Here is a 14,652-nt window from a genome sequence, read left to right as displayed (position 1 = left end):
GCATCTAAAAGATTAAATTAAGCAGTTAGAAACCAGACAAATTCAAATATCAGTCTTTAACAAAATTCCTAAGTCTGGGGCTAAGGGGATGGAAAAAAAAAAGACAGGAACACAGTAGATGTGCTTAAGTGCTATTAAGTAGTTTATTTCAGATATTAAGAGTCAGCTCCTGACAGTGAGATGTATTAGAATAGTCTCCAATGGTAAAGAATGGAAGGCCTGTTGCTTGAGACATTTCAATTTCTCTTCTGTTTCTACAGAGCCTAGCACAAGGAGGTCCTGGTCCACAACTAGGGCTCCAATAGATACAAGTATTTTTAGATTTTTGAGTGAACTGAAGCAATAATTCTGTGAAGTCTCCCCAGGACACGGGCCACAAACCACCTAAGGGATAGAACTCATTTCTGAAGTTATGCAAGAGAAATTTGGTCCAGTAGTTCTTTTCCAACTCCAGTTTCATAATTCATTTTCCACCTACCCACCCTGTGTGCCCAGTGAAAGCAATGCTCAGTCATCCCACTGCATTTATAGCAAGCTCCTAGGAGGAATGATCTTACTTCAGTCACTGCATATAAGAGGGCGGAAAAAGGAACAACTGGTCTCACCCTCCTCCACTCCAATAATTGATTCTGTATCCGGCAGGTGCAGGGACTCTACGCCAAGACTGGGCTGAGAGTTCATGGAGATCAGATTCTTACTGTGTACTGCAGATTCTTCCAACAAACTGCTGCCCATCAGTGACTCTATTGCAAAACCAATGTGTCATGAGCTAATGAGACAGTGAACCCAGGACAGAGCCCAGCTGCCCATATCACCCTCAGAGGGCATGACATCTCCATCTTACACAGACCCATATTATAATGACACCCATCTCCAGCTGCTACTCTGGCTCAGTTATATCAGAAGACTACCCAACAGAAAATCCCAGACTTTATAATGCAGATGTCTTCAAAAGCTCAAAAATATTATCCAGCTGAGTTTTATGCACAATGTGAATGACTTAGAAATATGAGCGACTCAGCTTCTTAAAACAGGAGGATACAGGAACTTTAGGCCAAAAGATATCCTGGTTAGGTTAAAAAAGTGTGAGCCTCACCGCTCTTCAGCTGTTGTATGGAAATATCTTAAGTAAAGGACAAGAGGGTATCTTCCCAGGAAATACTACGAAAATCCATTCTCTACACCAATCCACCCTACCCACACCTCCTTAGAGAGGGACAATCTGCTATTCCCAACTGGCCTATCTTTTCTCCTCAGCCCATAAACTCCTATTGCTCTCCTTACATGCCCTACACCTCAACTCTCCACACTCCTCACCTGGTTGTTCTCGCTCCCTGCTCCCAGCTGCTCCAATTCTGGAATGGTGTTTCCTCATGTGCACATTCCGGCTACCACTCTGGGAAAATGTCTTCCCACAGATTTGGCACTGATGGGGCTTCACTCCTTGAGTTGGGGAGTGGGGAAAATAAAACAAATACACAAGTTGGTAGTTCTGAAGTTGGAAGTAGAAGGTCCAAGGAACAAAGGTAGTATAGCATTAGAATTAATAGCCAGTTTAAAAAAAAAAGAAAAGTCAAATAAAACAATTTCTGCCTTCTATAACAAGAATTCCCCATCAGAAAAAAAGAGTCAAAAAACTTCAGGAGATAGCATTGCAAGGTGTTGAGGAAAAAAAAAAAAAATCAGCTCCTGAGGAAAAATACCAGGTTCTCTCTGTGCCATGTGACATATGTGCAAGTTACTTGAATTTCTGATTCATATTTTTTAAGACAAACCTGCAAACATTTAATCTATAGCTCATACTCGCAATGTACTTTGACCAAAAATGGGCAAGCAGTTGTGCCATTATGTAAGAGATCGAGTTGTCCCTAGCCCATACTTCAGTGGTTAATGAAGGTCCAGTTTCCAGGTTCTACTGAGTGGGCAGTTCCACTATTTGTAGGCGAGTATATGTTTTTTTCACCAGCACTAATGCAAGTAATCCATAGGTACAAACTGCTTTGGGCAGCATTTAAAGAGGGGAAAAAAGGAAGAAAGTTAAGCTTCAGTCTAAAACTAACTATACAACTTACATAAATATCACTATCCTTCCCACAAAGGCAAAGTCCTCATTGAGGACAAAATAAGCCACATTTGAAGTCTGCTGACTGTGTTTAAGATACAATATTTAAAGAGCGGAGAAACTTTTGTGAAAGGAACTATTTTTGTTACAAATGCCTTTCTAACGCTTCATCCAATTACCATCAAGTTTGTTGAAAAAGGGGAGAAAACTCTACAGACTTCTCTTCGGCAAACTACTCATAAGACTTCAGGCAGAACGTATTTGATGAACATAAGCAAAGAAGGATTGTAAAAGGACAATTTCTCTTGTAACAGAAAGACTGTTTATAACACACTGTGGAATCAGGTAGGTAACTCCTAGTAACACTATGTAAATCTGGTTGTAATGTGTATTTAGAAATTTTATATCTAGAAAGGACCAGCAGGAAGAAGGGTAGAACAGGGGTTGGCAGCCTTCTGCTAGCATGGGCCAGAGCAACCCATTGTGGGTGGAAGTGTCCATCACCTGGAGCAGCCAGCTGGCCGGACTCCTCCTCCCTGCAGATACTCAACTCTTCTGCAGTGAGAAAAATGCAGAGGCAGCAAAGAGCAGGTTCCAGTGAGGGGTGAGCTAAGGAAGGCATGCAAGGCACAGCACAAGTCCATGCCACTGATCCCTGGTGCTGGATCAGATGTCTTCACAGGCCAGATGACCATAGGTGGCCAACCATATGGATAGAATATAGAGAAACCAGCAAAGGATGAACAATACAAGGTCCAGAAGAGAGCAGCTACTGGGATAAAGGTAGTGAATGAAGACAGCATTGAAAGTAGCAGTGAAAAAACAGTTCCATAAAAACCAGTGGATTTTCCTACAGAAAACTAGACCACAACACTGCAACAAAGTCAAGGCCTCAGTCAGAGAAGTCAAGACTCCCTACCTGAGTGGACCACCAGGTGTTTCCGAAGGCTGGAGTATTCAGCAAAGGAACGACCACATCCCTGTGCCTCACAGAGGAATGGCTTTTCACCTATATTGGACAAAACACATTTACAAGCATTAGTATCATTATCAAAGATGATTCTCCCACCTTGTGGTGGGCATCCCTGCCCATTCCTTCCCTTTGGCCTTGTGTTATGACCAAAGTTCAGGCAAGATGGTCCTAGATCCCCTAGATCTGCTTCCCATATACCTGCTTTGTATAAGATAGCGATGCTTTTGATTACTTTCCCCTTAGCATCTCTTCAGATCCCTTTGTATTTCTCTAGTCTCATTAGTTTTCTCCTCTTCCAATTTACAGTACTTTAGAAAGTGTTATTAAGTTGCAGGTCACTAATGAGAATGTTAACAAAAACCAAAGCTAACGGATACCTGCAGTAGCCTAGTGAAAAACAACCAAGTTGATTTCTGGCTTGTAATCACAAGTAAAGAGCACATTCAAAACACTCTGCACACAATTAAATGACAAGTTTTGTGAGGTGACGCACAAAACTCTACACATATTACAACAGAGCACATTCCCTGCATCCATTAATTTTATACAGAATAAAAATCAATAGGGAAGGACAAGCCACCACAAAAATTCATCTAATGCAGCTCTTCTTTAAAAGCCTCCCATGCAATGTATTGCTTAGTTTAACATCTACCTGATGGATCTGTACAAAAGATTTATATAGCATGTAGTGACTTGCACTGTAGTTGTGAAGTGCAGGCACAAGATTCTGAACAAACATCATTCATATAGCTTCCTCAGGTTGCCCAGATTAATAAATAAATATTATTAACAGGAAGAAAAATTAAGATTGCTGATATCCAATTAGCTCAGGACATGCTTCTACACAGATTTATCTGCACACCATTGCAACCCATATCTGTTTTCATGTTTAGCATGAACTCCACCCCCCACCAGTAACTGCAGATCCTGGAAACCACCTACTTTTCTATGAATTAAAAACACTGGGACTAATTTAGAATGCAGAAAAATGAAATCAAGAAATCTGCAGTTTGGCTAAACAACAGTTTAAAAGAACATAATAACAATACATACTATTTGAAAGCTGTAAATCCCAAGAAGTTAGAGGAATTATGTCAGACAGTACAAAAATAAATGGCTGTTTACACTACTGACAACCGTAATTTGTAAGAGATGGACAGCAATTAAGTTAGTTAAACCTATACCCTTCTGGGACCATTGCTTGGTGAATATTTCCTGAATGAAGGGCCCCACCCCTAGAGACTATGAATATTTGGGACTTAAACGCACCAGTGTGAATCCGTACGTGGTTTTTCAGGTTCCCAGCTGTTGTAAACTGCTTCCCACAGCCCAGCTCAGTGCAAACAAATGGTTTCTCGCCATTGTGAGTTCGCATGTGCACCTTCAGCCTCTGCAGAACATAGAAGCTTTTACCACAGCCTTCTGCTGGGCAGGTGAAGGACCGATCATTCCTGAGAAACAACAAAATAACCATTTCCTCACCTACTTCTGCAGTAGATTACCTCAGGAACACTCAGCTCTGCTATAACAGTAGGGCCGTAATGAGGTTTCTCCTTATTTCTTAAATGACATGTTTAACTTCCTTTCACATTACTCAACCTAACCAGAGGAAATAGCTTCCAGCAGTAGTTAATTAAAATGAGTTGTTATGAGCTGTTATCACACAGCCAGAAGTTGTAAAATCTATTCTTGGAGCAGAGGGGGCCTAGAAATCAGAAAGTAAATTCAAGCTTCTTTATCCCTTGTCAGGCACTGCCTTGCACATTCCTCACCTAGAACAGAGATTTACCGCATGCATTGTTGGTTTCTTAGACAGAAAGTGACTGGCTCAGGGGAAGGGGAGGGGAGTGTTGTTAAAAACTTTGTTGGAAGAGATGAACTTTGTACAAAGTCATATACTACATAGATGTGATAAAATCCCTCCCCCACATCAATCAAATCCAACTTAAGTGACACCCTTTCTATATCTGGATTTAGGTAGGAGCAACCAAGTTATCTGAGATGGCAAAAGGTATTTCATGTTGCTCAACACATGAGACTTTAGATTAATGGTATTTGTAAGTTCAGGTATCCTTAAGGGACCAGCAGAAAAGATCCTAAGTTTTGGCTCAAGTGTTTCAGTGTAGGTGGCAAAGAGATGACATTAGGAGTCACACTGCTTCTAAAGACAGCAGCTAGCTTTACACAAGGGCTCAAGATTTACTTCTCTTTCAAAACTCTGTTGTATTAATATAGTATCAAATTAAAACTCCCAAGACTTCTTTATTTGGGGGCAGGGTTGTGACTAGTAGAAGGAGAAACTGGGCTTTGGTAAAGAGGCTTAATATCTGCCAGTCCTTCCCCCCGCCCCCCAACCCGCCATCACTTCCCTGCATCTGTACGTTAAATAACAGTATGCACTTGCATGCACTTTCTTTGTGGGTCTTCCCTTTCCTCAGTGAATCAAGTCATTCCATATCTGTCTAAAAGCACTTGGGTTAATGCTAGCCTACTCAGTACTACCTTTTCCAGTTCAATAACAGGATACTTTTCTACAATGTAAAGATATCAACTTCCCCCAAGCCACAGTGGTTTCATGGAAGCATTAGCAGTTTTCAAGTAGCAAGTTAAAAATATAGATTTCTGTGCCAGAGACATCTGCTAGCCAAACTAGGGATGAGTGGGAGCTGGGCTGAAAGTATAATTTGTTTAACAACAGTTAAATTTGTGATTCACTTATGTTTTACATTCCCCCTCAATTTCATCCTGGAAGAAAAATTTTCACCAGTGGGAAGCAATGATGGTCTTCATAAGGTCAAGAAGATCTCCATGGTTTTGCAAGGTCAAAAGAGATCTCTGGTCCATTCACCTGTGGGTTTTTAGATGATATTTGAAGTGAGCTGGCCATACAAATGTCCGGTCACATCCCTCAACTGTGCACTTCAGCTTCTTTTCCACACGGGACAGATGAGGGATAGGATTGGAATCTTTCGGCTGCCCATCTCCTGAGCAAAGATGAACATTTTCACCTGTAACGGAAAATACCAAAGTACAGTAATATCTACTGTGTTCTGGAGAGTACAAAAGATTTAAAAAGGTGAGATTATTCTTAGCACAATATAGGTCTATACACCAGATACAATTCTGATTACCCTGTCTAGTAACCAGATATCGCAACATATCCCTTGTTCTGAGAACTATGTATGCACCTATGCAAAAATTTAAATGTAGAGGTCAAACAGCTTTCCTTAAAACAAACAAACAAACAAAACAACCCAACTCCCCACCTCCCAGGACCTAATGAGGGCACACTAAGGAACATAAACAATGGCAGGCAATAAATAAATTGAACACTAGTGAGCTTAAAAGTAGACTTGAAGAGCAATTCACTGTAAATAAAAACCTGGAAACTTGCAAGAGAACTGTTGACAACTGGGTTCCCAGAAATTTAGATAAAAAACCTAAGGAATACACAAGGCACTGTAGAGAGGTCGATGTTGACAAAAATAGCCTTGCTCTGTTCCCCTCTGTCCAGGTAGATGTTTAAGTTGAAAAACTGCTTTAAATCCAGCTGTAGACATATATCCCAGAAATTTAAGTCTGTGCCAAAAACAGTGTCAATAATGGTGTCCAGTTAGAGAGCCTGAAGGCTTGCTTTAACTGAAAATCTCAATATAACCTTGGCTAAAATTACTAAATAGTTCCCCCATACTGACTCTGTGTACTTATTAACCATCTTGCAATGTGATAGATAACACTGAAACAGGTGCTGCTACTTGCTTTTTACAGAAGATTCAACATTTCAAATAGAAAGAGGAAGTCTCCTACCATTATTGCTTGCTTTGGCATTCTTTGCGAGCTGTGCCCTAGTGGCAGCAATCAAACTGTCATGGGCTAGCTCCTGTACTCGTAGAAACCATGGAGTACTGCTGTCTGTGCTGTCATGGGAGAGAAAATCATTTCCAGAATCTTCTGCTTCATCCTGTACGAACACAAGGTGCTCTGCTGGAGAGCCCAGGCCTAGAAGAAAACGCAGCTGACTGAGACAAAGAATGTGATGAGAGGAGAATCTCTTCTGCTTCCCAGAAGCTAGTGTTTGTGGTACAGACATAGTATTTGCAGTACAGACATAGTATTTGCACAGAAAGACTCCACTAACGCCTATATGCAAGAATCTGCTGACAGCTACAGGCTCTAACATACCCTACAATGCCCAGCAAATTTCATGATCTTTCCCCTTCATAAGCAACAGGGGCAGAGCTGCACTTGGACAGCTTGCATTCTGTTCTTTGAGACCCAGTCTGCCAAATGACAAATAGAAAAGTTACCTGCTCTTGTTAGGTTGAGGAGAATAAAAGAAGTGCTGTCACTGGGCTGAAGGTCCTGTAATAAACTGGAAGTCTCTGGACTTGACAGGAGCTCAGAGGGTTTCTGTACATTCTGTCCCCTTGTCTCCTCTCCATCAGGGCCCACATTTACCTGGAGACTTCTCAAGACAGCAGATGAGGGAACATCTTTGGAGGAGTTATCATGACTTGGAGAATCATCTAATGAAGAAAAGGAGAGTAGGGAAAAAATAAAAATTTAGTTATACCCCCTCAGGAAAGACATTATGGAAATACTCAATAGTTTAAGACAGAAAGCTTTGGGGAAAAACATACTAAAGTAATAAACCTAAACCACTATTGAGAAAAGTGCCAACACTTCTTCATAGTATGTCCCTTTGGCACTGGGGCCCTTTTCCAGCAAGAAGCAGAGGCAGCATGGTGCAGCGGCACACTAGACATAGCCATACAAATGGCATGCCCCTAAGATTCTGTACTATAGATCTTACCTGGCAACATCAGTCTGTTGCATTCTGATGTCTCAGTGACAGGAAGAAGGGAGAGACAGGTGATGTCTTTAGGTTCCGATTCCACCAGCCCTTGACCCAGTGGAATAGATGTGTTCTGAACAAACTGAACCAGCAGCTAGAACAAAAAAAAGAGGATAGAAGAGATGGATTTACTTACTCCTAAATCCATTTACTGCATTCTACAGAGTCCAATGAAATGCCTGAAAATTTGGTGTTAACCTTCCACTGTGCTGTACCATGCACAGAACCCAGCGCAGCAGTCTGAAGCCACTGGAAGTCTATCAACTTAATTCAGTGGATCTGCCTATTTTACATAAATACAAGTACACATGTATACAGCTCATGGGGGGGGACAGGGGGGAAGGGAGGAGGAGAACCTAACTTTTCCTTAAAAATATAATCAAGTTCTGAAGTACTGGCAGAGGTAGTTATGTCTATCATTAAGGCTACTTAATCATTTCCATTTTTAACTTTCATTTTTTTGCCCTTTGTTATGTTGTCAAGATCAAAACTTCCAAGTCAAAAATTTTTCCATACTGAGGTTGAGTGTTTTAAGCTTAACTAAAGGCAGTTCAACCAATTCTCTTCCAAAGAGAAAAAAGTAAATTTCCCATGTAAAAAACCTCAGTCTGAAGAGGGACCCAATCCGTTAGGTGCTCTAAAAGCACCGAGAAAGAGATTTCCTCCGGAAAGATTATATGCTAATTTAAAGACAAGATACAACATGGGGGTGTAACAAAACCACTAAGAAAGAACAGGAACAATCTGTACAGCAAAACTGCCTGGAGTCAAAAGTTATCACGCTATTTTTAGTTTTAAAGATTTAATATTTCACATTTATTCACACGCTAGCCATAATCCCTTCTATCACCTGCACAGATTGGAAATACATACAGGACATTCTATGAATTATGTCTTGTCCTATCCAAACTTATCCTATTATATGAAGCAGTTTTAAATAAAAATTTCCTTCTTTGGCTCAAATATCTACCCACATAGAGCAGCAAAAGGCAGTCAAATACCAAAACAGCAGAGGATTCCCACCCCTCACCCCAGAGCTGGAACTTCTGACTTTTTTCCTATAAAATGGCAACCAAGAATTCTACAAAACAAACTGGGCTAAGCAGCATCAAAAGGCAAGAATATAAATCTCTCCCATTACAAGAGCTGCCAGCATATGCGTTGGGGGGAAAATATTATTGGGTGGGCTGGCAGTGGTAAAGGGCACAGTGCAGAACGTGCCACCTGACCCCCTCCCCTCCTTCATCCATGGTTGTGGTGGGACCAGCGCACACTCCTGCTATACACAGCGGAGGAGCACGCAGCAGGGGTACTGGGCACAATACTGTGGCAGTAGGGCATGGTGATGCTGCGACTGGAGCTGTATTTGGGGGGGGTTAAGCCCCATTAGCCCCAACTTGCTGTCACCTATGGGTGCCAGAGACAAGCTTAAACAACAAATTGCATTTTTAAAATCCTTCCTCATGAACAACAAATAGCCCCTCCCACTCCATCCCACAAATAATTCAGGAACAGTCTAATATTTTCACAAAACAGTCGCATCTTATTAGCTAAGTGACAGCCACAGCCCCCCTCCCTCCCACCATTTATCATCACTAACATCTTGGTGACAACTTCTGCAATTGCTCACATAAGAAAGTCACTTTAAGAAGATATGTAACAGATTCTTAGTTTTTTTGCCAGGCAACTTGGCAGGAGTCATAAGTAATACACAAAACCACAGTTCTCTATGGAGAATGGGAACTTCCAGAAGTTTGGAATATTCCAGAAGTGCGAGTGCAGGTACAAGGAAAGAAATTGATACAACAGCTTTTTTCATGTGGGAAAAGTATGTTCTCACATTGTTACTGTACTCCAAAGATGGATAAAGGAATTTTGCTTAAACTTAAAAACAAGCAAGAAAGCAAAATAAAAGAAAAACACCCATACATTAACATGCCCCTTTGGATTTGCAGCAACCAGTCAATCAAAAAAACCAAAAAAACAGTTTTAAAATACAAACCACTGAAAAATATTCTGCACTCTTAAAATCATGGGATACTTCCACTGTCTGCTAAAATTAAGAATTTTTGAGAATTCATAGCCAAATGGCAAACACAACATCATATGCTAGATAGAGAACTGTATCTCAAAACAGGAACCCAACTGGAATTGAACCCAATTCACAGTCCCTCACCTCTGGTTTGGACTCTAACTCATCTGATAACATTGATTCAAGTTTCCGATTCCTGCAGCTGTCCTGGACAAGGCACAGAGTTTAGAATTCAGAGTGAACAGTCCCTTGGGGTTATTCTCATATTAACTAGCCTTCAAGCAGTGTGGTGATCTTCCTGCAAGAAACTGTGCTTGGCAGATATTCAATTTAACCTAAAACAAAGAAGAAAATTAAAACCTGAGCAGTTATCATTCATGGACCAAAGAATCAGACTTCAAGAAATTATTACACTCGAACATAAACACTTCTCTCGACTTGGATGGTCTCCGAGTTCTCTCATCTGCTTACGTGTTCATGGTATTCTAATGATCAAAAAACGATGTAAACCAAAGTTCAATTGAAAAGAACATTCTTCTCTTGTATTTATGCAATTTGAAAATCCATAGGGTAGCAAAAAGCAATAGTTGCTATTGTTAATGTCCAGAGAACTGTTGCCAGGCCATTTGGGGCCTGTTTAAAGTGTGCAGGATCCCTAATGTTTAAGTGTGTTTATTCTGTGAGAGCCTGAGCTTTTCCACTGCACCAACAAATTGAATACTCACTCTAACAGAACTCATCATGCACACTCAACCCTCCTCCCCAAATTCACTAATTTTCTGGTTGTTAACAAATTCTCAGTCATCACAGATACCAGTGGCTTAAGTTCTGTCTTGTGTACATCCACAATTTATAAACTAAACAAATTATTTCTTCTGCAGGACAGGAAGACAAATAAAAAAAATTTACTCCTATTTTTACATACTTGCAAGTGCTTGACAATAATGGAAGTCAGTGTAAAGAGGGACCTCTTTTGCTGACGACTACAGTCCCCACCAATGCCTAACGGATACAATGTTCTGAAAAAACACAGCTTCTCTTCCTAGTATGGAAACTTAGGGAGAACCTTCATCACTCACCAGTCAGCTTTACAGGATATATCTACAAGTAAGATGTTTTAGGGCAGCAATTCTTAACTAGTGTGTTGTGAGATCCTTTTAAGGGTGTTGCAGGGTGCTGTGCAATATTAACACTTTTAGATGTGCAAACACCCACACATGATTCAGAAGATAAACCCAACAGGAATCCATAGTGTCAAAAACATTCTGACCTGCTGTGGGCTTTATGAAGTATTTGCAAAAGAAAAATTGCTCTATTCTTTTTCCATAGTCAAAACCAAAGAGAAGCCAAGAATTGGCATCTCCCAGTGGGTGCCTTGGATTTAATTAGCATAACACATAAATAAATAGTCACAATCAATGAAAATAAAGCCAGTACTCAAGGTGCCAGTGTTCTTCCTAAGGTTTTGCCTCATGATGTTTTTCAAACTGCAAATTTGTGGGACCATCCTCCCCTTCTAGCCAGTGACTTTAACAAAAGACAGCGGGAAGATTTGCACCTTACAGACCAGTGATCCTAAACCTGGGTGCCACAGGACTCTGGGATGCCTTGAGATGCTTTCAAGGCTAGCATGCAGTGCAGGGCACTGACAGATGTGGGGAAAAAAACAAGAAAACCAGTACTTTACTAAAAGAGAAGCAAGCACATTAGTTTGACCTGGCATCTGTATAGATTGGGCGCTTCAGCAGGGCTTTTTGGGCACTTATCTAGTAACTGATGTTATTGAATAGCTGATTCAACCGGCTATTAGATAAAAGCATCTGATCTATACAGACATTGGGCGAGCTGGGTCCAACTAATGTAATGCTATTTCTGGGCATGTGCAGTGCTTGGTGTGGGGGTGCGCCGAGCTGAAAGTAAAGCACCCTTCTGGGGGGAGTTCATGGCTGTGAGCAGCCATGATTCACAAGATAAACCCAGAGATTTGAAACAGGAATCCCCAGCTGTAGCCTCAGTTCTCGGCAACTAAGAAGACAACTCTATAATTTTTCTATACTCGAAAAAAAAGAGGGAAAACTAACGTGGCATTTTCCAAGGGCTGCCTTGAACCTGAAGAGGTTAGGAATTTGCTATAGGCTGGTCAGAGAGCATGCATGAGCCTGGGTTAATCGGCAAGGTGCGAATGTCCCTAGCCATACTGTCCCTCAGGCTAACAGGGGTAACTACATCTCAGGTGCTTGAACACCTACCCAAGCCCGTGTCCCTGCCGGGACGCACAGACAGTGCGGGCCACGCCTGAGGAGAAAGGGAGCAGGGACCAAGGAGCCCGAAACTCCGAGGCGCAGCGACAGGGCTGCGTTGGGGGGCCCTCCAGCCGCTCCGCTCCCGCAACGCCGAGTGCGGCGCGGGCTGCAGCTGCCCCGTGACAGGGCCGGAGGGGGGTTACTGTCCGAAGTGGGGGGCGGGGGCCGAGGCTGCCAGTCAGGACGCAGGGCGAGGGAGGCGCAGGCGGGGGGATGGGGTCTCGAGCCGCTCCCAGGGGGCGGGGATGGGGATAGGGACGAGGCTGACCCCGCAGGCCCCCGCGCCCCCACGAGTCTTACCGGCATCTCAGAACCGCCCGGATGTGACGCCGTCACCAGACCGGAAATGCCAGGGGGCCCAGCTCTATGGTCCGAGAGCCCTTCTAGTGCACGGACGGCGGGCTCTGTAGCCCACGTCCGCCCCGTCCCGACAGGTGACCGCAACTGCTTCCGGTTCCTGTTTCCGGGAGCAGGAATGGCAACATCCTGGCACCAGTAGTTCCGACACCGCCCCTTGGCGGGAAGGCAGGTGGGTGGGGCTCCCTGGGCTCGGTGTCTTGGAGCCGTTAACCCTGTCGCCGCCAGGCGCGGGTGCTGAGCGCTCCTGGGCCCGGGCGGGATCGGCCGCCTGCGGCGCTTGTGATCGTGGGACTCCAGGAGCGGAGGAGCTCCTGGGGGAGGAGCTAGGGCTGCGCCGGCAGAGCCGTGCGGCTTCTCGGGGCTGCCGCCACGCGGCCCCTGGCCCCCCTCCCTGGGGCTGGTCTGGTGGCAAATGGCTGCTCTCCCACCTCCACTGACCCCGCGGATCCAGTTCTCAGGAGCTCTCCAGAAAGCCAAGACACTTAACCCTATTTTTTAGACAGGGAAGAATCACAGGGACCACAGCCCTGCTATAAGCCGGCCACCTCACTCCACCGGGGTCCTGGCTCCTAGTTAAGCGCCGTGCCTGAGAACAGAGGATGCAGTCGGTGTCTGTCATTTTGTCACCAGTTGGTGCACGTTGAACCAACAGGGTCGTTTAGCTTAACCACTATGGTTCAGCCAGTTCCTGCACTGAGTGAAGCAGAGCTGTGATTTTGCATCAGGTCACTAGGTTAGCGTAGCAGGGGAAACCAGAAGGGATGAGCCAGTAACCTTATGAAATCCTGTGCCTTGGCTTCAGCAAAAGCAAGCCAGAGAGGAAGCAAGCAGAACAACTCTTAGCAATGTGCGTCTTGACCCTCCGAGTAAGACAAGTTCTGAAACAGGGATCCTTCCACCCCTGGGTCTTGACACCCAGGAAGCTTCGGCTGATAAGCTAGAAGACACCAAGATTTATATCTTGATATCAGACCAGAAAGCTAGAGGTTTGAGTTTAGTGAATGAGCAGAAACAATCTAACTTGTGGGAATGGAATCAGTCTGTTCACAGAAGCCTGCTCATTGTCATCAAGCAGGTGACCTACATATGCTAAGCCAGTGGCCTCACAGAGCTTCTCCTTAGCAAATGGCAGCTGCTAAATCTGATTCACAGAACCTCTGCCTTGAAATTAGACTAGCCAGTCAGTGGATCTGAGGCAGTGCTCTTCACTGAGGAGTTATGTCGAGAACCACAAAGCTGTCAGTGTGACACCAGATAAGCAAGGTGGAAGGCAGGACAGGCCCTGACTTCAGACTAACAGCTAACTACCTCTCTCTACTTGTCAGATAAATAAGTTATATGTCCTAAATCAGTAACCTTATGGTCATCTGCCTCAATGGGCCTAGCTAAAGGGTCTGTGACTAAGTGACCTCACAAAGGTCCGTGCCTTGGCAGAAACTGCACAAATCAATTACAAAGGTCTTCCTGGAGACCTTGGGGTGTTTTTCCTCAGTGTCCTGTGTACATGTCTCCAAGTTGAGCATCTCTGGGCTGTAGCTGCCAGCCCTGTAGCTGAGTTCGAGGGCTGGTGGGCAGTTTGGCGTGCTCTGCTCAGTGTCCCCCCAGGGAGCACTTGTTTTAGCCCTTTGACCCTGCACATGCACACCCTGTTTTCTTATTTGTCCCCCATAATCAGTTGAATTTTTAGTGGGCTTGGCCCACAGACTTTTTAATTCAAATAGGTCAGTCACAAAGGTCACAGCCTAGATATCATCCCACCAAGTTGTAGTTTTAAGTCAGAGATGTCTCCTTCCATATCAAACCAGCAAACTAGAGGCAATGAGCCACTGAACATACAGCAGCCTGGAGCCTTAGCATCATCCCAGGAAACTAGAGGTGCTAAATAGGCATTGACATAGGAGTTGGTCCTTTTGGTGTCCTCCTAGCACACTTCAGTGGCTAAACGAGAAACCCCAGAGGTTCCTTTTGATACCAGCCCAATGATCTACAATCACAGAGCAAGGGACACCTTTGCTTTGATACCACCTCAGCAGTCTACAAATGCTGAACCAGGAAGTTCATAAAACC

General features: G+C 43.6%; 1 protein-coding gene across 2 annotated transcripts; it reads right to left on the bottom strand.

The window, feature by feature from the left end:
• Nucleotides 1–119: 119 nt before the first annotated feature.
• Nucleotides 120–12,681, bottom strand: ZNF410 (zinc finger protein 410). Of its 2 annotated transcripts, none has more exons than XM_090033650.1 (10): nucleotides 12,526–12,681; nucleotides 10,067–10,257; nucleotides 7,849–7,984; nucleotides 7,343–7,561; nucleotides 6,843–7,034; nucleotides 5,884–6,043; nucleotides 4,305–4,486; nucleotides 2,982–3,071; nucleotides 1,318–1,443; nucleotides 120–743 (listed from the first exon to the last, which is right to left on the bottom strand). In XM_090033650.1, exons 2-10 carry the CDS (start codon nucleotides 10,097–10,099, stop codon nucleotides 559–561), a joined length of 1,323 nt encoding a protein of 440 aa, XP_089889776.1. In that variant the 5' UTR covers nucleotides 10,100–10,257; nucleotides 12,526–12,681; the 3' UTR covers nucleotides 120–558. The 2 variants fall into 2 exon arrangements, with proteins under 2 accessions (XP_089889776.1, XP_089889778.1); XM_090033652.1 differs by lacking the exon at nucleotides 12,526–12,681 and adding an exon at nucleotides 12,172–12,308.
• Nucleotides 12,682–14,652: the final 1,971 nt, after the last annotated feature.

Source organism: Crocodylus siamensis, chromosome 2 (genome assembly GCF_052110815.1).
Source record: "Crocodylus siamensis isolate JL-2025a chromosome 2, ASM5211081v1, whole genome shotgun sequence".
Lineage (NCBI taxonomy): Eukaryota > Metazoa > Chordata > Crocodylia > Crocodylidae > Crocodylus > Crocodylus siamensis.
The sequence above is the reverse complement of the archived record's forward strand: the minus strand, read 5'-3'. Positions and strand labels throughout refer to the sequence as shown.

Coding starts and splice junctions, on each gene's coding strand:
- ZNF410 (XM_090033650.1), bottom strand. CDS start 10,099: ATGTTATCAGATGAGTTAGAGTCCAAACCAGAG. Junction 7,985..10,066: donor AGTTAGAGTCCAAACCAGAG/GTGAGGGACTGT, acceptor TTTTTGTTCTAG/CTGCTGGTTCAGTTTGTTCA. Junction 6,044..6,842: donor TGCCAAAGCAAGCAATAATG/GTAGGAGACTTC, acceptor TTTCCGTTACAG/GTGAAAATGTTCATCTTTGC.